Below are 21,302 nucleotides of genomic sequence, written 5' to 3' on the forward strand. Positions count from 1 at the left end.
TACCTTCCTGCGCGTGCGTCGGGTTTCCTGCCGTCAGGTTTTCCTTTTCCGGGTCTCAACTAGGCCCGTCGCACGCATGCGCCACTGTTGGCTGGCGGCTCGCGGTTCCTTCCGGCCTCCCCCTTGGGCCGGCTCCTGCAGTAGCCGGGCGAGCGCGGAGCCCGAAGAGAGTGACCTGTAACCCCGGAAGTGGACCTCAGGGTCCCGGGGCTCTCCCCGGGCCAGAGCCGAGGGAGCCGTCGTCTGCACCCCCGGAGCACCCACTCCACGCCCATCTCTGGATGCCGCCGACGGGTGCCCGGCCCGTGCCCCGCGCCTGCCTACCGGATCGGCCCCTCGGAACAGTTCTGGGCCGGGGGTGGGGGCCTGGACCCCGCCCCTGATGAGGCTCCACCCCCGCGCCCAGGCCTCGCTCCGCTGACTGCTCCGGCCGGCCCCGCCCCCTGCCCGCCCCCTTGCCCGGGCGACCCCTCTCCCCCGCTGGGGGAGGCCATGGCGTGAGCTCGAGGCCGGGCCCCGGGGCCCTCGGGCGCCAGGCGGGGCATGGGCCGGCGTCCGCCCCCATGAGGGTCCCGGGAGGGGGGCGCGCGCATCAGCGGCGGGGCCATGGGGTCGCAGGTATTGCAGATCCTGCGCCAGGGGGTGTGGGCCTCGCTCACCGGCGGTTGGTTCTTCGACCCGCACCAGAGCACCTTCTCCAACTGCTTCCACCTTTATGTCTGGATCTTCCTGCTCACCTTTCCCTTCTTGCTGTACATGGTGAGATGCTGCCGCCACCTGTGACTCTCGCGGGGAAAGGGAGGGTGGATGTCAGGGAGGGGTGCCAACCTGGTAGGGGTTCCGGGCTGTGCCTTGGGCACTTGGGGTGTGGAGAGGATTCACCGCAGCGTTTGGGGTAGGTGGCAGAGTGGCCAAAGTATTCTTTTGTTGGGCTGGGTGACCTTGAGCCCCTCACTTAATCTGACTCCGGTTAGAGGACCGAGCTTCTCGACAAGGTCTTGGTACCAGTTGTAGCAAGGGATGGGCGATGAAGTCTTGTGAATTTGTGAATCCCGGCTCTGACTGTGGTGGTAGGCCTACCCCATGGGGCCGGGGCTGTATAAAGAGGAGCCTGACTTGCTGCCATCTCCAGGTCCTGCCCCCCAGCTTGATGGTGGCCGGTGTGTACTGCCTTGTGGTGGCTGTCATGTTCGCTACTATCAAGACTGTGAACTATCGGCTGCATGCTATGTTCGACCAGGGTGAGATCGTGGAGAAGCGCAACTCTACCATGGGGGAGCCGGAAGAAGAGCCTGCACAGGGGGACAGCAGTTTGCCCAGGTTGGTGGGGTAGGGGTTGTGTTGGGAATTGAGGGGTCCTGGTGCCTGGCCTTAAGGTTCGGGGGCTTAGGGGACATTGGCTCCATGAGCAGTTGAGTGCTGGCTCTGCGGTCAGCCCCAGACCTTCGAGAGGACCCTGGAGAAGAGAGGAGTGCCGGGGATGGTGGAGGAAGTACAATGGGAAGAGGGGAGGTCAGCTGAAAGCTGATGTTTGTCTCCACTGCTAGGGACCCCGGAGTGGAGATGACAGTGTTTCGGAAAGTGAGTTCTACACCGCCGGTACGCTGTAGCTCCCAGCATTCTGTGTTTGGCTTCAATCAGGTCTCGGTGAGTGGTCCTTAGCGTCAGTCTGTCCCACTTCTCTCTTGGGAGCCCGACCCCACTGTGGGTATGTCCTGAACCTTCGTTTTACCTGGCGTGTTCCTTCATTTGTTTGTCTGTGTGCCTAGGAGCTGCTGCCCCGGATGGAGGACTCCGGGCCCCTCAGAGGTAGGTGGCTCCTGCTCAGGGCTGAGTTTGGTGGTGTGGAACGGGATGGCACACCGGTGCCTTGAAGTCCTGCTGACACCTGTGGGGGCCATGGTCGCAGACATCAAGGAGCTGGTTCGGGAGCAGGGCAGCAACAACGTGATCGTGACCTCGGCTGATCGAGAGATGCTGAAGTTAAGCTCACAGGAGAAACTGAGTGAGTGGGCATGATAGGGCAGGGACTTGGCAGCGGGGGGAGGACGAGCTGACTTGTCTTTGAGTCACCCCAAGTTTTGTTTCTCCGGGGCTCTCTTTGTCCTTCAGGTTGGGGCCTCCTCATTGTCCTGCCCCCGCTGGGCTCTGGGGAAGCAGCGGCCTGAGGACCCTCTTAGCGACCGGTTCCTTTTGCAACATGCGCCTCCCTCACTTTCTGTCTTCCTTTTCTCTGATAGTTGGAGACCTTCCCCAGACACCCCCGGGGGCTGCCCCAGACCCCTCTCTCCCCAGCACAGACTCTTCAGAACGTTCTCCCCTGGCTGGGGATGGAGCCCCCTGGAGGGGGAGCAGTGTGGCTGATACTCCCATGAGCCCCCTTCTGAAGGGGAGCCTCAGCCAGGAGCTGAGCAAGAGCTTCCTGACCCTGACCCGGCCTGACCGGGCCCTGGTGAGGACCAGCAGTCGACGGGAACAACGCCGGGCAGCAGGCGGCTACCAGCCCCTGGACAGGCGGGGCTCTGGGGAGCCCACACCCCAGAAAGCCGGCTCCTCGGATTCCTGCTTCAGTGGCACTGACAGGGAGACGCTGAGCAGCTTCAAGAGTGAGAAAACCAACTCCACCCACCTGGACAGCCCCCCTGGGGGGCAAGCCCCGGAGGGCAGCGACACAGACCCACCCTCTGAGGCTGAGCTGCCTGCGTCACCAGATGCTGGAGTCCCCTCAGATGACACCCTGCGTTCCTTTGACACCGTCATAGGAGCAGGGACGCCACCGGGCCCAGCCGAGCCGCTCCTGGTCGTGCGGCCCAAGGACTTGGCCTTGTTGCGGCCCAGCAAACGGCGGCCACCCATGCGAAGACACTCCCCACCTGGCCGTGCCCCTCGGCGGCCCCTGCTTGAAGGCGGGGGCTTCTTTGAGGACGAAGACACCAGCGAGGGCAGCGAACTGAGCCCGGCCTCCAGCCTCCGATCTCAGCGCCGCTACAGTACCGACAGCTCTTCTTCTACTTCCTGCTATTCCCCCGAGAGCTCCCGTGGTGCAGCAGGGAGACCCCGGAAGCGACGGGCCCCCCATGGGGCTGAGGAGGGGACGGCTGTGCCCCCCAAGCGGCCCTATGGGACCCAGCGGACGCCTAGTACCGCCAGCGCCAAAACGCATGCCCGAGTGCTGAGCATGGATGGGGCAGGGGGCGATGTCCTCAGGGCCCCCCTGGCTGGCTCCAAGGCTGAGCTGGAGGCCCAGGCGGGGGTGGAGCTGGCTGCTGGGGAGCCCGCTCTGCTGCCTGCTGAGGCCCACAGGGGACCCGCCGCCAACCAGCCCGGCTGGCGGGGGGAGCTGCAAGAGGAAGGTGCTGTGGGGGGAGGTGAGTGCCCGCTCTGCTGGGGGTGGGGGGGGGGAGACGAGCTAGCTATGGGCTTGGGTTTGGACAAGGGCCAGGCCGCAGAGGAGCTGGTCAGAGTCTGCTCAGCCTCCGTCTCAGGGAGCAGGTGGAGGTGGACTGAGTGAGTGAGAGGCGTCTGCTGAACCCCTCAGCTGAGCAGGGCCGAGAGACCTCAGACACCTGGCTCCAGATCTTGGCAGTTAGTACAAAGCCTCCGCCCGTCGAGGATCCTCAGCATCTGCATTCGTTGTCCTGGGCCGCCAGTGGGGCAGGGCAAGGTCCTATCTTCATTTCCAAGCATGGAAACTGAGGCACAAGTGTGGTTAGGTGACCTGGCTAGGCCCCAGAGGCAGGACGGAGTTGAATGAGGCCTGACACTTAGCTCCGTGCAGGAGCAGCTGCTGCCTGCTCCCCCGCCCCCCCGCCCCGCACTCCCCCCCCCCAACGTGTCCAAGCCCGTGTCGCTTATGCTTGGGGCCTCTCTCTGGGCAGCGGCCGAGGAGACCGGCAAGCGGGACCGCACAAGCAGTGTGAGGCGCACTCAGGCGATCCGCAGGCGCCACAATGCGGGAAGCAACCCCACCCCTCCAGCCTCTGTTATGGGCTCGCCGCCCAGGTGAGCCCCTGCTGGCTGGTTGGAGGGGCGGTGGGGGCCCGTGGCTCTAAGTGGCGCTGACCCGTGGGCCGACCCCCCTCTTCAGCAGCCTGCAGGAAGCTCAGCGGGGCCGGGCCGCCTCTCACTCCCGGGCGCTGACGCTGCCCTCCGCCCTGCACTTTGCTTCCTCGCTGCTGCTCACCCGGGCCGGCGCCACCGTTCACGAGGCCTGCACCTTTGATGACACCTCCGAGGGCGCCGTGCACTACTTCTACGACGAGAGCGGTGAGCCCCTCCCCCGAGTCCAGCGGCCGAGCCCCCGAGCCCGGCTGACCCCACACCCCCTGGCCCTCACGCGGGGGTTTTCGTAGTCCTCGCAGCAGCGCTTGCTCTGTCGGGCACGTACCGCGCCCTCAGCCCCGTGGCGACCGACCACTTTACCTGTGCTGCCTGACCTCAGACTTGCAGCCGCCCCGAGGCACGGGGTAGCCTCGTAATCCTTGCCCTGCTGCTAAGGAGGCTGAGACACAGACTGAAGTCACAGCTGAGCAGGTGGCGGGAGAGAATCTCAAACCCAGGGCGGGCTGACCCGCGCTCTCTCTCCTCTCCAGCTCATGGTCCCTAGGGGCTGGGCTGCCACCCAGGAGGATGTAGCACGCGGTTCTTCCTGGCATGACGGTCCACGTGGGTCAGGCCTGGGTGCTCCTGTCCCTGATCTGCTGCTTTCTGTCCCATACCCTTGCCCCAGGCGTGCGGCGTTCCTACACCTTTGGCCTGGCTGGAGGCGGCTACGAGAACCCTGTGGGGCAACAGGGGGAGCAGGCAGCCAATGGAGCTTGGTGAGTCTCCAAGCTTGGGCTCGCCCGGCCGGCAGCCTGTTGGGCCGCTGTTTCTAGGGATATTCTCTCTTCCCTGGGCTGGGACAGGGGCAGCTCAGAATCTCTAGGAGAAGAGGGTGGAGAGTGGCAAAGGGCAGGCCTATAGGGGTGCTCACGCTGTAGGAACACGACATCTCTAGGCAGGAGGCTTCTGGGAACCAGGGCCTGGGAGGGAGGTCTTTCTGCCACCTGTTTCCTGTATTCTGTATCTGAGCAACCCCCTTAGGGCCCCAGTTGTGGCCTGACTTTGGCCTCAATCCCCCCGCTGTCCCAGGGCTCTCCAGTGGCCTAACTTTCATGGCTGCTGTTCCCACAGGGACCGCCACTCACACTCCTCCAGTTTCCATTCGGCTGATGTCCCTGAGGCGGCAGGTGGCCTGAACCTGCTGCAGCCAAGGCCAGTGGTTCTGCAGGGTATGCAGGTGCGCCGCGTGCCCCTGGAGATCCCAGAGGTGAGGAGCCAGCGGTCAGGGAAGGACCTGCGGGAGGGGCAGTGGGGGGGGGAGGCAGGTCACTGAGCACTTGCCCAGGTACCAGGAGGGACGAGCTGTTCCAAGTAAGGGCTCCCGGGGGCCCTGAGGTGTCCGTCCTGACCTTTGATGGCTGACACTGGGCGTGCAGGCTCTCTGGATCTCTGGGGCCCAAGGAGTTGTTTATTTGCTTATTCAACAGGCGTGTCTAGGGTATCTCCTTTATCCCAGAGGGGCCCCTACTAAGTGGGGATGACGAGTGTCGACAGTGATACCTGTGGAAGAGGCGCTTTCTTCCACGTACTTGGCTGTGCTGCTCCCTGTGCTGGGCCCAGGTGCACCGCATAGCACGGGGCACTTTGTTCGTGCTTGTTGCCTTAGTGGGGTTATTCACGGGCTCCCATCTCACTCCCAAAAGTACCCCAGTTTGGACAACAGTTTACAGGATCTGTCTAATAACGGCAGAAGCATTAAAGATGCTTCAAAGCCAGAGTCAGAGTTTAGAGAACAGTCGTGAAAGGAGCACCCACTCATCTAACACTCAGGGTCACAAACAGCATATGCAGTGCCCAGAAGCCCCACGTGTCCCTTTCTGGTGCATTTATTCTCCTTACTTGTCACACGGGATAGGCACCACGGTCCTGAGACAGCTGATGGCCACATCCAGAGGCAGGGGCTGTGCATCTTTGGCTCTGCATTGTATCCCTAAGGCCCAGGGCGAGGCCTATAGTTGTGCCCCATGAGTATGTGTTGAACGAAAGATGCAAGAAATCCAAAGAGATTAGGTATTTGCCCGGGGCCTCACAGTACTGGCATTGGCACCCAGACCTGTCATCAGGGCCGGTTCCCTGTGTGCTCTGGGATAGGATGGTCAGAGTGAGCCTGATGGCTCTGTTCAGGAGGAGGGTAGCATTGCACTGCGTCCCAAATGTGGATTTCACCGAGCCCAGGAAGAGGTGGGAGAGGCTGGGCTGCCTGAGCGGGGAAGACAGACACGGACGGCACTGGTGACCGTGGCCCGCAGCAGCCCTGGCGGGTCCCCAGCAGCCATTGAGCCATTGAGTCCTAGGAACCCGGAGAGAGGATCGGGCCTTTGTGATGGAGCGTCAGGACAGGCCACAGGGCTGCTCAATGGCGGGGACTCTGTGCTGGAGGAAACGGCTGACCAGCCAGTGTGCACCGGGCAGGGGGATGGTGGCAGTGGACCGTGTGGGGGGCGAGGGGCTGATGGCTGCGGCTGTGGGGACCGCAGTTTGACCTGCTGGACCAGGACTCCCTGCACGAATCCCAGGAGCAGACGCTGATGGAGGAGGCACCACCTCGTGCCCAGCACAGCTACAAGTACTGGCTTCTTCCTGGCCGCTGGACGTCTGTGCGCTATGAGCGGCTGGCCCTCCTGGCCCTCCTGGACCGGTGAGTGCCCACCCGCCTTGGCCCCCGGCCCCTGGCCCCCCGGCCTTCTGAACCCTATGAACATATGGAGGCCATCACGGCAGCAGGAAGCCTAGCCGTTGCTGGGGGTCACTGAAGGTGTGTCAAGGGCTGGAGTGGGGTTCTGCTAGGTCCTTTTGGAGCGTGAAGGGGTGAAGGGGTGGCCAAGCGGATGGTGCTTTAGTTACTCCTCTGTCCCAAAGCTCCACTCAAGACAAATCGTTCTTGTCTGGTCTCTTGTTTATATCTGTTTCTATTTTAGATCTTATTGAATAGAGGTCTACGGTCTAAAAAAAGCTCGCAAACTCTTTGTCTCAGCTTTCCCATTTCTCAGGGGTAACTGAGGCCCAGGAAGTCAGATAGAGAAGTCAAGTGACTTCTCTTGTCTGCATGGATGACTTGGGCCTAAGAGCCCGTGTCCTGGCTTCCATGGTCTGGATTTCCTCCCGGCACTGCAGCCAGTGTTTGTGGGGCACTGCCTGTGTGCATGGCACGCGTAGGCTAGAGACAGGCAGTCCCCGGAGCGGTGGCACTTGGAGCCTACAGGGTCTAGAAGGGACGGAGATTGGGATTCAGGTTAGCAATGGGGTGGCTTCCTAGAAGAGGTGCGAACTGGCCTCCATCCCTGAGAGGTATAGATTGCGACATTCAGAGGATGAGGGGGTGGCGCGGGCACAGGCACAAACGTGGGCCTTTGTGGCTGGGTCCTGTCCTCTGTGCTCCACCCACTTTTGCCCCGCTAGCCAGTAAGGAGTTGGGTGTGCCCTGACCTTGCTGTCTCTCCAGGACTCGGGGGCTGGTGGAGAACATACTCGGCGTAGGCCTGAGCAGCCTCGTTGCCTTCTTGGGCTACCTGCTGCTGCTTAAGGGCTTCTTCACGGATATCTGGGTCTTCCAGTTCTGCTTGGTCATTGCCTCCTGCCAGTATTCCCTGCTGAAGGTCAGTCCTTACTCCCCGGGCCACCTCCCTCCCCCCCCCCCCCCCCCCCGCCGCCCCACCTCTTTCCACATGCCTCCTTTCCCATAATCCATTTTGAGGGGTGCGAGCTGGAAAGCAGATAAGACACTTGAGATTCCCTGTAACCAGCCCCTTGCCTTACAAATGAGAGAACCAAGGCTCAGGACAGTTTAGGATCCTGCCGTGGTTACTCCTGACAGCCAGTGGTGGAACCAAGCGGGTCCTGGGCTCTGGCTTCTGTTGCGAATGTAGCTCCTGTCTTTTTCCAGAGTGTCCAGCCTGATGCGGCATCTCCCATGCACGTGAGTAGAGTGCTTTCCCGAGGGTGCTCAAATGTGGGGCTGGCAGGGGCTGAGACCAGGTGTGCAGGGGTCTGGGAGGGGCAGGGCTCCCTCACCACCCGTATGGCCTCAGATTCTCAGTCCTGCTGCCCTCGCCCTGCCAGGCTTTCTGTCTTAGATCCAGGGCCACGGGTAGGGCACGTGAGCATGTGTGTGTGTGTGCACACATGTGTGCGGGGTGGTCAGTGGGGGAGGCCTGGCCCCTCACAGTCCCACTCTCCAGGGCCACAACTGGGTGATCGCATATAGCCGGCCCGTCTACTTCTGTATCTGCTGTCTGCTCATCTGGCTGCTGGACGCCCTGGGCTCAGCTCAGCCCTTCCCACCCGTCTCCCTGTACGGCCTCACGCTCTTCTCCGCCTCCTTCTTCTTCTGTGCCCGGGACGTGGCCACTGGTGAGATTGGGCAGCCTTGAGGTGACTCAGGGGAGTGAGGCCCCAACGGTGGGCCAAGGGGTGGCCTGCAGGCTGACCGGCCGGGCCTTTGCTTTCCCTCCCTGGCAGTGTTCACCTTGTGCTTCCCGTTCGTCTTCCTCCTGGGCCTCCTGCCCCAGGTCAACACTTGCCTCATGTACCTGCTGGAGCAGATAGATATGCACGGCTTTGGGGGTACAGGTAGGGGGCCCATAGGTGGCTTGCGTGTCGGGAGGCAGTGTGGGGCCCAGGAGGGGCCTTGGGTTGAGTGTGTGGCTCCAGCCTTTTGCTGAGTCTTCTGCTGTGTCTATACTGTGGGTATCTATAGGTGTGGATCAAGAGCCCGTCACCTCCCCCTGCTTCCTCCCCTCCCCAAACAAGTGATTAAACCCAAGAACGCCAGAAGCCCTGAAGGCCTCTCAGGGCTCGAGGAGCAGAGAACAATGGGCTAGTGATGGGTCCCAGGGAGGTTAGCCTGTGAGAATCGAGGGGCAGTGGGGTGCGGGTGAGGTGGGGCAGCAGCAGGTAGCAGTCGCGCCTTACCTGCTGTTTCTCACCTGACAGCCGCCACCAGCCCGCTCACTGCCGTCTTTAGCCTCTCCCGCAGCCTGCTGGCTGCTGCCCTGCTCTACGGCTTCTGCCTTGGGGCCATCAAGGTAGGGATGACCTGTGGGGTGGGGGCCATGCTGAGGCCCAGGGGTGTTGTTGGGGCAGGACTGTGAGTTGGGCTCAGCAGTGGCTTCTCCCGGGGCAGGGGGTGGGGGCGGTGGATCCTCTCCCCCCTCCCCCCCCGCCCCCCCCACGCTTACCCTGCCTCCCCTGACCAGCATGGGTTCTCTCCCCAGACTCCTTGGCCGGAGCAGCACGTCCCTGTCCTCTTCTCGGTCTTCTGTGGCCTCCTGGTGGCCCTGTCCTACCACCTGAGCCGTCAGAGCAGTGACCCCACCGTGCTCTGGTGGGTGCCTGCACGTGCCTGTCCGTGCGCATGTGTGTGTCTGCGTGTGTGTCCGTGCATGGCAAGGGTCGCGGGGGCGGGGGGGTTCCGTGCACGTGCCTGGCCCCAACCGACCCTGGTGCCTGCGGCGGGAGCGTGGCCTCTGCAGACCCGGGCCTCTGCCTCTTCTCACCCACCCCAGGTCTCTGATTCGGAGCAAGCTCTTCCCCGAGCTGGAGGAGCGGAGCTTGGAGACGGCTCGGGCCGAGCCCCCAGACCCACTGCCAGACAAGATGCGCCAGTCGGTGGTGAGGGGCTGGAGTGTGGGGTTCTAGTCTTGGGGTGGGGAGCTGACAGGGTGTGGTCAGCCCCCCCGGGCGGCGGGCACCCACGCTGGTGTTTCCCGGCCCTGCAGCGTGAGGTCCTGCACTCTGACCTGGTGATGTGTGTGGTGATCGCCGTGCTCACCTTTGCCATCAGCGCCAGCACTGTCTTCATCGCCCTGAAGGTTCGTGTGGCATGGGCCACCCCTGTCCCCTGGGTCTTTGCCGGAGCCTCCTCCACCTGAGGGCCCTGGGCAGCCATGGCCTCATGTCTTTCTCTGCCCCTGCCCAGCCCGTGCCCGGGCCCCCTTGGCTCCTTGGCCTGCTCCCCTCGGCTGAGCCTCTGGCCTCTCTCTCCTGCAGTCGGTGCTGGGGTTCGTACTGTACGCACTGGCTGGGGCCGTGGGCTTCTTCACGCATTACCTGCTGCCGCAGCTCCGCAAACAGCTGCCCTGGTTCTGCCTGTCGCAGCCTGTGCTGAAGCCGTTGGAGTACAGCCAGTATGAAGTTCGAGGTGAGTGCCTGCCCCCACCCCTCCGCCCCTCCTGCCCTGATTTCCTGGTTGACCTGCAGCCTGCCGGCAGGGGGCAGCCTCCCCCCGGGCTGTCCTGACCGCGCTGACCCTGCAGCCCCTTCTTCGAGGGCCCTGCCTGCCTTCTCCTGCCTGCTGTGCCCCAGCTTGGCCCCTGCTTTGCTCTCACCCTGCCTGCCCTGCCCTTTTCCCGCCTCTTTTGCTTTCTCTGAGGAGATGGAGGAAGTAGAATTCCAAGGCTCGAAAGGGATCTGTCGTCCGGGATCACAGATTGGTTTCCAGTAGACCAGGTCTGCCTGGCTGATTTTCATTTGAGCCCTGTGATAAAAACATCTTTAAGTCTCTGTTTAATCATCTGGTTTTGTTATGCAAAGTTCCGCGTGCCCTGTTTTACTTCAGTGATAAAAGATTTTGCCCATCCCCGCGTGACGATGATCAGCTCAAGCCAGGTGGCAGTGGCCCCTTACGAAGGGCCCTGCAGCTCCAGGTCACAGCGCATAGGGGCCTCACCCAGCCTGCCTTGGCTCCAGTGGGCATGTTGGATGGCCTCATTCCATTTGTTTTCAGACAGCAGAACAGGCAAAGAGTGTGCCCTGGGCCCCTGATGTGCCCTGTCCGGGCCTCATTGCCCTCATTTGAGCTGCCACAAAGCTTCTAGGCACCTGGAGAGCCATGTCCCCTGGTTTGCCCTCCCTCCAGGTTCCCTCTGGGAGCGCACCTGGCTTGGCCCTGCGGTAAGAGGGGAACACACAGAGTCAACAGTCCTGCCTTCTCTCGCAGGCGCTGCCCAGGTGATGTGGTTTGAGAAGCTGTATGCCGGCCTGCAGTGCATCGAGAAGTACCTCATCTACCCCGCCGTGGTGCTCAATGCCCTCACGGTGGACGCCCATGCTGTCGTCAGCCACCCGGACAAGTTCTGCCTCTAGTGAGGACTGCCCCGCCCCCACCATCCCACCACTTGCGTTCCCACGTGACACGTGGGATGCTGAAGCCCACAGAGGGAATGAAAACCTGCCTCCGCTGCCCAGCCAACTAAAGCAGGATTCGGGCTTCTGACCCTTTCTGCTGAGACAGTTGCCTCTTGGAAAACAAACGTGTCTCCCAGATGTGTCTAAAAAGGGCGACCCCTTTGGAGAGCAGAGGCTGAGAGTCACCAGCCCAAAGGAGCGGGGCCCAGCCCAGCGGCGCCCAGGCCAGGGCCGGGGAGGGATGGGCAGCCATCTCCTCTGCCTCCTGAGCCCTGCCTGGCACATGATGCCTGCTTCTCGTCTACAGCTGCCGGGCGCTGCTGATGACCGTGGCTGGGCTGAAGCTGTTGCGCTCAGCCTTCTGCTGCCCGCCCCAGCAGTACCTGACCTTGGCCTTCACTGTTCTGCTCTTCCACTTCGACTACCCACGCCTCTCCCAGGGCTTTTTGCTTGACTACTTCCTCATGTCCCTGCTCTGCAGCAAGGTGAGGTGCTCATGTTGCAGTCTCTGGGCTGTGCAGCGGGAACGGGGTGGCGGGGAGAACTCCCCCAGGGGCCTGCGGCCCTCGCAGCTGCTGTTCCACATCAGCCCCACCGTGGGCCTTCGCAGCAGTTGATCCAGGGGCACGGAGGAAACTGGTTTAAAGGGCTAAAGTGACTTGCCTCAGGTCCCCCAGAGAATTGGTAGCCAGCCAGGACTTGAATCCAGGTCTGTCTCACTTGGCTGCCTGTTCTCTGAATCATGATATGTGGTCACTTTCCTTATAAGCAGTTAAGGCAGTTCGGACTTGGCCTTGTCCTCTAGATACCAGCCTCTGAGCTCTGCCCCTCTGCCAGCCACAGCCCTGGGGAGCAGTTAAGAGCTGAGTTTCAGAAGCCCCTGGGGCCTGGGTATATCCAGACTGCTCTGCCAGGCTGTGGGATCCCCTGACCAGGGGTTGAGGGAGGGGATCACTGTGAACAAAGAACCATTCCTCGGCACTATACTGGAAGCCTGTAGTGGTACCTTCATAGCCCTGGGATCCCAGCAAAGATCCCAGCATAACCCTGAGCCTTTTTTTTTTTTACATGGGTGTTCTGGTCTGGCTTTCTGGTCTGGCCCAGAGTGGTAGGGATCCAAACTGTATCCCCTTCTGAGGGTGGGGCCTGTGACTGTCTCTTGACTCTCAGTATCATGGTTGAGGCCCAGCCTCATCACTGATTGATGGCCTGAGCGAGTCATTTGCCTGCCCTACCTTTTCTGAACCTCACCTTTCCGATCTGTGAAATGGGACAGCAATAGGAAGCTCCCAGGGTGGTCCTGCAAATAGATGGCTAATGCTCCCGTAGAGGGTTTGCTAACGGTAACGGATACTTTGAGCCAGGTCCAGGGAGAAAGGGCCGGGAGTGATCTTGAGCTTGACTCGCACGTGGGCAGCCACTGGGGTAGGCTCGAGGCTGTGAATGGGTACTTGATAGACCCCACCTCTGTGAGTGACCTGTGTATCTTTCACTTCTCCCCTCTCCGACCCTGCCAGCTGTGGGACCTGCTGTACAAGCTGCGTTTTGTGCTGACCTACATCGCGCCCTGGCAGATCACCTGGGGCTCGGCTTTCCACGCTTTTGCCCAGCCCTTTGCCGTGCCACGTACCCAGCCTGCCGCCCGCTGCCTGGGTGGGGGTGTGCGAGGAGGGCTGTGGCCTGGATGGGGGGTGGGGGGGTTGGGGGCATGGGGCAGGTTGACGGGGGTCAAGGAGTGGTGAGGGAGGTCAGGGAGGGTCCTGTATGCCTGCCACCTCCTTGACTTGCGCCCAGACTCGGCCATGCTGTTCGTTCAGGCCCTGCTCTCGGCACTTTTCTCCACGCCACTTAACCCCCTGCTGGGCAGTGCAGTCTTCATCATGTCCTACGCTCGGCCCCTCAAGTTCTGGGAGCGCGACTACAAGTGAGTACTGCGGGAGCAGGCGGGTCACCCAGAGGGGACCCGGAAGGGAGAGGAGCTCGGGGCCCAGGCGGGGTGGGGTGCAGGGGGTTGCCACAGCGAGGTTGCAGGTGCTCAGGCACGGTGGGCTTCAGATGGGTGATCTGATGAGGGCAAAACCTGAGTCAGGCCGAGCCTCGGGCTCACACCCTGGGCTTCCCGGCCATGTGGTCCTAGGTGAGTCCCCTCACGTCCCGAAGCCTCAGTCTCGTGTGCAGTGGGGCTGTCATGGCATCTGCCCAGAGAACAGGGGTGTGGGCTCAAAGGACACGATGGTGGGCTGGCGGGAATCATCGTCTGAACCCTGGGCAGCCTCACTCTCTCAGCCAACTGTGTTGTCCTTCTCTCTGAACAGCACTAAACGTGTGGATCATTCCAACACCCGCCTGGTCACCCAGCTAGATCGGAACCCAGGTGTGTACTTGGCCATCTGGGGGCTTTTAGGGCCGGGCCTCCCTGGGGAGGGAGCCTCGCTTACTTGTCATTTTGCCCATTTGTCTGTCTGTCCTGGGTCTCAGGCGCTGACGACAACAACCTCAACTCCATCTTCTATGAGCACTTGACGCGCTCGCTGCAGCACACGCTGTGTGGGGACCTGGTGCTGGGCCGCTGGGGCAACTACGGCCCCGGCGACTGCTTCGTCCTGGCCTCTGACTACCTCAACGCCCTGGTGCACCTCATCGAGGTTGGCAATGGCCTCGTCACCTTCCAGCTGCGTGGCCTTGAGTTCCGGGGTGAGCCGCGGGGCCTGGGCCTGACGCAGGCTGCTGCGTTGCATAGCGCGTGAGGGCTGGATTCTAGTCCATCCCTGCCCTGGTTTGCAGGGTGACCTTGAGCAAGGCACTCTTCCTCCCTGGGCCTGGGTTTCCCGGTATAAATGGTGAGGCGGCAGGGTCTCCTTTGGCCAAGCTGTGTCCCTGCCCTGACTCTGGGTCCACAGGGACTGAACAGGCTGCACTCGTACAAGCTTGGGCCCGGAGCTCTGGGATCTCCCTTCCGCTCCCAACTGCCTGCCCTGGGGTCGGCTTTAGCTCAAGCGGTTACTTCGCATGTGGTTACCAACTGCCTGCCCTGTGGTCTTGGGCTTGGCCCAGGTTGGGTGCCACCTATGACCCCTGGTGGGTGAGCTAGCTCTTTGCCCTCGGAAGACGTCCATGTTGGGTGTCAGCTTCAGAAAAGGCCCCTGAGGGTGCAGAGGGGCTCTAAGCACAGCTCATGAGCACCATGAACTTGAGCAGGTCGCTTCTCTCTGAGCTTCGGTCTTTTTTTTTTTTTTTTTTTTTTAACGTTTTATTTATTTTTGAGACAGAGAGAGACAGAGCATGAACGGGGGAGGGTCAGAGAGAGAAGGAGACACAGAATCTGAAACAGGCTCCAGGCTCTGAGCTGTCAGTACAGAGCCCGATGAAGGGCTCAAACTCACGGACCGCAAGATCACGACCTGAGCCGAAGTCGGCCGCTTAACCGACTGAGCCACCCAGGCGCCCCCGAGCTTCGGTCTTTGCTGTGGCCCCTGGGAGTCAGGAAGAGAAAGGGTTCATCTGTCGATCCGTTCATTTAATAACGTTTACTCACACGGCATCCCCGGGCACGGAATGACGAAGGCCGGGGTGCTGGCTGGGGAAGAGGCAGGCGGGAGGTCCTGGTGGCCCCCTGACTGCCCCCCCGCCCCCCCTCCAGGTACCTACTGCCAGCAGCGCGAGGTAGAGGCCATCACGGAGGGCGTGGAGGAGGATGAGGGCTGCTGCTGCTGTGAGCCTGGCCATCTGCCACGGGTCCTGTCCTTCAATGCCGCCTTTGGGCAGCGCTGGCTGGCCTGGGAGGTGACGGCCAGCAAGTACGTCCTGGAGGGCTACAGCATCAGCGACAATAACGCCGCCTCCATGCTGCAGGTGTTTGACCTCCGCAAGATCCTCATCACTTACTACGTCAAGGTATGTCGGGCGGGTGGCTGGGCGGCAGGGGTCCCCACTAGCGAATGCTCACTGACCAGGAGCGTCCTGAGTGTCATCTTCTGGATTGTTGGGAACCTGTTTTTCCCAAGGGAAGCAGAAGCCTTAGAGAGGTTAAGCATCCTCCAAGGTGCCACCCATCACCGGACAGCAGGACTCGGGGGCCTCAGTGGCCTGTGTGGCTCTAGCAGTAGAGTACTGGGGGGTGGGGGTCTCCCTGTCACCCTCCGCTGGAAGATGCACCTTGGGCAGTATCGGGGGAAAGTGGGCAGTATGCGCATGGGTCCCCTCACTGGGCTGCTGGTCCTGGGAAGGGCAGTTGCTGAGGCCAGTCTTCTAGACCACCAGGACCCTGGCCCAGGTCCCACCAGCACAGAGGGACGATAATGCTACCAATGGTGGCGTTAAATGATAATCATAGAAGTGGCTGCCAAGCGGTGGTACTTACCAAGGAGCAGGCTCCTAAACTGGCTGAAGCCCACCATACCCTTCAAGAGAGGTCCTGATGTCTCGGCCATGGCAGCTGGCTCGCAGAAGGAGGCGATTAGCCTGAGGCCCCAGAATCAGGAAAGTGGCAGAGCCAGTCTTAGACCCAAGCCTGGGCCTCCCTGTCTCAGTCTGGGTGTGCCAAGCACCTGCTGGGGGTGGTGGGGTTTGTGAGGCACAGTGTGGGGTCCAGCAGGAGCCCTGGACTGGGTTCTGGGAAGCCTGCGATGTCACCTCCTTTGCTGTGTCTGGTTTATCCGCTTGAGAAGTGGGGATTACTGGAGTTCTGTGAGATGGCAGGAATGATGCAGCTTTGTGACCCCCAGAGTAAGGGAACCGAGGGAGTGGGGTGAGGGTGGTCACTGGCCACAGTCCCTTGTGCCCTCTTAACATCTGCCCTGGGGCTCCTGGCACGGGGTCTGGAGGGGAGGCCTCCTGGGGCCCAGATAGGCCTGCTCACCTGAGGTCATCTCTGGGGCAGGCGTCTGCATCTCCCAGCTGTCCTCTTGCCTCCAGTGACATCCCTTCTGCAGCACACGTCAGAGAAACTGTAATTCTTCAGTGGTTTTTCCTATCCACCCATCCACTTCTAAGGAAGGGCTTGTGAGCTTCACACCTCTCACTGTCACCTAGGAGGAGGCTGTGGTCCAGACCGGGACATTCCCAGCTTCAGGTCATCCAGGGGTCACAGTTCTGTCCACCTCTCCCCCCTGCCCCCATTGTCAGAAAAGTGCTTTTACTGAGGTCACCCTGCTGCCTCCCGGAAACCCAGCTCAAGGCCAACAGCAGCCTTCTCAGGGCTGTGCACCAGGCACCTAGCCAGGCTTGGGCTGGCAGGCTGAGATGAGCTCCACCCCAGCCAAGTTTAATGTGCCACGGGGAAGCTGACTTGCCACGGATGCAGCTGCCTCCAAAGCTGGGCGCGGTCAGAGCTGGGTACAGGTGTCTGGAGGACCTGGGGAGTGCTCTGCCAAGGACAGCGTGGGGTGAAGTTCGGAAGGATGAGTCGGGCGTGGTGGCAGGTGTGCGGGGCAGGGTGCCCCACCGGAGCCACCCTGCTGGACATTCCTCGTCCTGCTGTCTGGGTGACCTCTGTTCATGGCCAGCTGCAGCACCCTCCCCAGCCCCGGACTGGCCACCCTGTCCCCAGGCACAGGACCAGATCGGCTCCATCCCAGGGTGCCCATGGAATCCCTGTAACCTTGCTGGTTACCAACTGCCAGCCACACACTGCCCATCCATCCTGACTGTCTACCTTCCAGAAGCTCTTCTCCATTTGCCCAGACACCTGCTCAGCAACCAGCATTCACTTAAGGGGTACAGGAGCCGCCGACTTTGGGCACAGGGTACTGTGCCTTTGCCTTTTTTTCTGAGTGGAAGCCCTGTGGCTGTCACATCTCACCTGCCTAAAGGGACCCATGACCTACGGGCATGGCCTGCAGGCAGCCCCACTACCTCAGCCTGACCTTCCAAGGTCTCTGAGATTTGGATCCCACAGCATCATGGTGTGGAAAGTTCTGGGGGTTCGGTTTAGAACCCCCTAGCTCCGTCCGCTTTGCTGTGTAACCTCAGGCAAGTCTGCTGTCTAAGCCCCAGTCTCTCTTCAAATGAGGGATCTTCTGAAGCAAGCAGACAAGCACTTGCCACAGGGCAGAACCTTCCAGGCGATGCTGTGTAAGGAGGGGGGCTTCCTGGCCTAAGAGAGGGGGGCACACTTGCCCGCGTGGCTTCAGGGAACTCAGAGGGGCCGAGGGTGGATGGCCCAGGGAGCATCCTGGTGCTTTCTCTTCTACGACTAGGGCATGACCGCAGTCACCGGCCCCGGCTCTGATGGCTGCCCTCTCCTCCTAGAGCATCATCTACTACGTCAGCCGCTCACCGAAGCTGGAGGCGTGGCTGAGCCACGAGGGCATTGCGGCAGCCCTGCGGCCCGTGAGGGCGCCGGGCTACGCTGACTCGGACCCCACCTTCTCACTGAGCGTGGATGAGGACTATGACCTCCGCCTCTCCGGCCTCTCACTGCCCTCCTTCTGCGCGGTGCACCTCGAGTGGATCCAGTACTGCGCCTCCCGGCGCAGCCAGGTCCGGCCACCACGACCCCGGGGCTGCCTCCCTCCCTCGCCCCACCGGTTCTCCCTTCCCCGTGCGAGTCCCTCTTGCTCTCAGCCTCCCTTGGCCCGGGCCCTGCCCCCCGCCCCGAATTCCCTGTCCTGGTCTGAGCTGGGCTCTGGGGACGGGGTCCTTGTGCCGCAGCCCGTGGACCAGGATTGGAACTCGCCGCTGGTCACGCTGTGTTTTGGCCTGTGCGTGCTGGGCCGGCGGGCCTTGGGGACAGCCTCGCACAGCATGTCTGCCAGGTGAGTGCCACAGGCCTGGCTGCGCCTCCTGTACTCCCCCTGCCCCTTCCACGAACAGCTCTGGGCCAGAAGCCCCCAGGAACCACATCAGTCCTTCCTTCAGGGTGGCTCCTCTCTGTGGGCAAGACACCTCCCAGTTATGATCATGCCTGTTCCTCGCCACCCTGTGAAGGACCCAGATGGAGACGGACCTTGTCGGGCTGGGGAAACTGAGGCCCCGCAGGAAGAGCGGTCTCGGCTCTGACCGCTGCCTGGAGAGCCAGAGCTCAGGAACCTTCACGCTCGCCTGTGCCTTCTCTTCCACAGCCTGGAGCCCTTCCTGTACGGCCTGCACGCCCTGTTCAAGGGGGACTTCCGCATCACCTCCCCACGCGATGAGTGGGTCTTTGCTGACATGGACCTTCTTCATCGTGTGGTGGCGCCTGGAGTTCGCATGGCCCTCAAGCTCCACCAGGCAGGGGACACGCCCCCAGGCAGGGCGGGGCGTGGGGTGAAGCCCCTCCCCAGGGCGGGGCCGCTGACGCGGCCCTCCGGTCCACCCCGCAGGATCACTTCACGTCCCCGGATGAGTATGAGGAGCCCGCCGCCTTGTACGACGCCATCGCAGCCAACGAGGAGCGGCTGGTCATCTCGCACGAGGGCGACCCAGCCTGGCGCAGCGCCATCCTCAGCAACACGCCCTCGCTGCTGGCCCTGCGTCACGTCCTGGATGACGCCTCCGACGAGTACAAGATCATCATGCTTAACCGGCGCCACCTCGGCTTCCGAGTCATCAAGGTGGGGATGCCCCTTCCCGCCCCGTGCCCGCTCGGCCCCCTTCCTGGCACTGACCCCCTGACCCTTGTGTGTGACCGCCCACAGGTGAACCGCGAGTGTGTACGTGGCCTGTGGGCCGGGCAGCAGCAGGAGCTGGTGTTTTTGCGCAACCGCAACCCCGAACGCGGTAGCATCCAGAACGCCAAGCAGGCCCTCCGCAACATGATCAATTCTTCCTGTGACCAGCCACTGGGCTACCCCATCTATGTGTCCCCCCTCACCACCTCGCTGGCCGGCAGCCACCCCCAGCTGCGGGCACTGTGGGGTGGCCCTGTCAGCCTGAGTGCCATTGCCCGCTGGCTTCTGCACAGCTGGGAGAGGTGAGCCCAGAACACCACCCCGAGCCTGTGGGGCTGAGGTCCTGGAGTGGGAAGCAGAGGCTCAGCGAGGTGAAGCCACTTCCTCCTAGGGCTCAGAATGAGGAAGTGCTGGAGCCAGGATTGGGCCCCGAGAGCTGACACCGTCCCAGAGCTGACCTGACTTCATCCTGCTCTCCCAGAGTTGAAGGTGGCCTTTAGCCTTAAGAGCCATTGCTAACGCCTCTCTTAGAAGACCCTGCACAGTAGATGGCAAAATCTGTTAGAGACAGGATCCTGGGGCTCAGAGATGTTAGGTGACTTGTCCTGGAGCCGGGGGCTTGCGCCTGCAAGGTCGCTGGCCCTCCCCCTGCCAACCTGTCCCTCCCCACTGCCCCCATCCCAGGCTTCATAAGGGCTGTGGCGCCGGCTGCAACAGTGGCGGGAACGTGGATGACTCGGACTGTGGCGGAGGCGGTGGCTTGGGCTCGCTCAGCAATAACCCCCCCTTGGCACACCCCACACCTGAGAACACAGCAGGTGAGCTGGCGAGGCCGGGCCGAACTGGTGGGTGAGGAGGACGGCCTAGCTGAGATCTCTACCCTCTTATCTGTCTCCCACAGGCAGTGGAGACCAGCCCCTCCCTCCGGGTCCAGGCTGGGGCCCTCGGCCTTCCCTGAGCGGCTCTGGTGACGGGCGCCCCCCTCCTCTGCTGCAGTGGCCACCCCCTCGGCTCCCTGGACCAACCCCTTCTTCTCCCGCCCCCACTGAGGGTCCCCGGCCCTCAAGAACCCCTGGCCCCGGTCTCCTCAGTTCTGAGGGTCCCAGCGGGAAGTGGACCCTGGGGGGTCGGAAGGGGCTGGGGGGATCTGAGGCAGAGCCAGCCTCAGGGAGCCCCAAAGGAGGCACCCCCAAATCTCAGGTAAGGGTCCTGTGGAAGGGTTGGGTCCTGAGCTACTCGGGTCTGCTTTCCCACCAACCTCTCTCCCCTCCCTTAGGCGCCCCTAGACCTCAGCCTCAGCCCGGATATCAGCACCAATGCCTCCTCGCCCGCCAGAGCAGCCCAGGACATTCCTTGCTTGGACAGCAGTGCTCCTGAAAGTGGCACACCCACTGGGATCCTGGGTGACTGGCCTGCCCCTGCTGAGGAGCGTGAGAGCCCGGCTGCCCAGCCCCTGCTGGAGCATCAGTACTGAGTGGCCTGGTACCCTCTGGATCCCAGCCCTAGGATTCAGTAACTTGGATCCCTGGTCTCTGGCCCTCTGCTGGACCACAGAACTGAGTGGCTTTGGCTTCCACATCTGAACCCTGACCTCTGGCTGCCTTAGCCAGCGTACCGGAACTAAGTGGCCCAGACCTCCGGCCTTGATCCCTGATCTCTCATCCCCAGTCGAGGGCCTGGGCTCCCTAAACTGAGGCAGGCAGCCTCCCAGCCAGGCCCTAGAAGTCAAACCCATGGGCTGGTCCCGTTTCGAGCCCGTGGCCAGGACTGTCTTGGCCCCTGGGCCTGCACTGCCTGCAGGGGCAGCCCCTTGGCCTGGACCAGGGGCTGAAATGTGGGAAGGGTGGTTTCTTTTTTTCTTTTCTTTCTTTTTCTTTCTTTCTTTTTTTTTTTTTTTTTTTCGTGCTTCAGAGACACCAGAATTAATAACACTATTTTTGATTTTGGTTAGCGTCTTCTTTTTCTGTCTGGGATTGTTTGGGTGGAGGGTAGAGGTGGCGGCCAGGTCAAGGTAGGTGAGCACCAAGAGGAGGATAAAGGATGTGGGGCTGGGTTATGATGGAGATAGAGGTAAGGCCCAGGTAGGGTTCACGTAGCCCTAGGTCCCTTCCCCCCCTAACCTGTTCCTTTTGAAGCCTTGGTCTGAAGTTCATTTTGTTCACTTTCTCATCCCTGTATTTTCAAACACTTCCAGTTCATGAGGCTAGTGCCTATAATTATCAGCCTTGACTTTAGCCGAAGCCCATCTCTGAACCTCAATTTATCCAGCTATAAAGAAGAGAGGACACCTGTCCAAAATGTTTTAAGAATAAATGAGAGCGCGTGGAGAGTAGGGTTCAGTGCTTAGTAAGTGCTCATAAATACTCAGTTTCTGGGCACCTGCTGCGTGGGGTGGATGGGTGGGAAGGGAGGGGGTTGCTTAACGCTCTAGGAATCCTGCTGTAGCCCTCGGAGTTGGTCTGGACGGCAGGTACACTTCAGCGT

At 61.7% G+C, this 21,302-nt stretch overlaps 1 protein-coding gene across 5 annotated transcripts; it reads left to right on the forward strand.

Moving 5' to 3' along the window:
- Positions 1–100: 100 nt before the first annotated feature.
- PCNX3 (pecanex 3) lies at positions 101–21,145 on the forward strand. Of its 5 annotated transcripts, none has more exons than XM_058689646.1 (35): positions 107–759; positions 1,133–1,320; positions 1,548–1,647; positions 1,770–1,809; positions 1,910–2,005; positions 2,241–3,368; positions 3,879–4,002; positions 4,088–4,266; positions 4,730–4,820; positions 5,176–5,311; positions 6,600–6,742; positions 7,547–7,700; positions 7,988–8,020; positions 8,283–8,454; positions 8,563–8,673; positions 9,037–9,128; positions 9,318–9,427; positions 9,609–9,714; positions 9,822–9,914; positions 10,093–10,243; positions 11,042–11,186; positions 11,537–11,714; positions 12,747–12,855; positions 13,024–13,153; positions 13,545–13,603; positions 13,708–13,923; positions 14,870–15,123; positions 17,479–17,709; positions 17,881–17,984; positions 18,291–18,438; positions 18,531–18,761; positions 18,846–19,120; positions 19,503–19,636; positions 19,720–20,018; positions 20,095–21,145. In XM_058689646.1, the coding sequence occupies exons 1-35, from the start codon at positions 607–609 to the stop codon at positions 20,290–20,292; spliced, it is 6,111 nt and encodes a 2,036-aa protein (XP_058545629.1). In that variant the 5' UTR covers positions 107–606; the 3' UTR covers positions 20,293–21,145. The 5 variants fall into 5 exon arrangements, with proteins under 5 accessions (XP_058545632.1, XP_058545629.1, XP_058545628.1 ...); XM_058689645.1 differs by having other exon boundaries at positions 4,091–4,266; positions 6,582–6,742; XM_058689644.1 differs by having other exon boundaries at positions 108–759; positions 6,582–6,742.
- The last annotated feature ends 157 nt before the right edge of the window (positions 21,146–21,302 follow it).

The sequence above is a fragment of the Neofelis nebulosa genome, chromosome 10 (genome assembly GCF_028018385.1).
Source record: "Neofelis nebulosa isolate mNeoNeb1 chromosome 10, mNeoNeb1.pri, whole genome shotgun sequence".
NCBI lineage: Eukaryota > Metazoa > Chordata > Mammalia > Carnivora > Felidae > Neofelis > Neofelis nebulosa.

Excerpts from the sequence above, each read along its gene's own strand:
- PCNX3 (XM_058689644.1), top strand. The coding sequence starts at position 607 with ATGGGGTCGCAGGTATTGCAGATCCTGCGCCAGGGGGTGTGGGCCTCG. Across the intron at positions 11,187-11,536 it reads CCGGACAAGTTCTGCCTCTA|CTGCCGGGCGCTGCTGATGA; the intron begins GTGAGGACTGCC and ends TCTCGTCTACAG. Across the intron at positions 17,710-17,880 it reads GCGCCTCCCGGCGCAGCCAG|CCCGTGGACCAGGATTGGAA; the intron begins GTCCGGCCACCA and ends CTTGTGCCGCAG.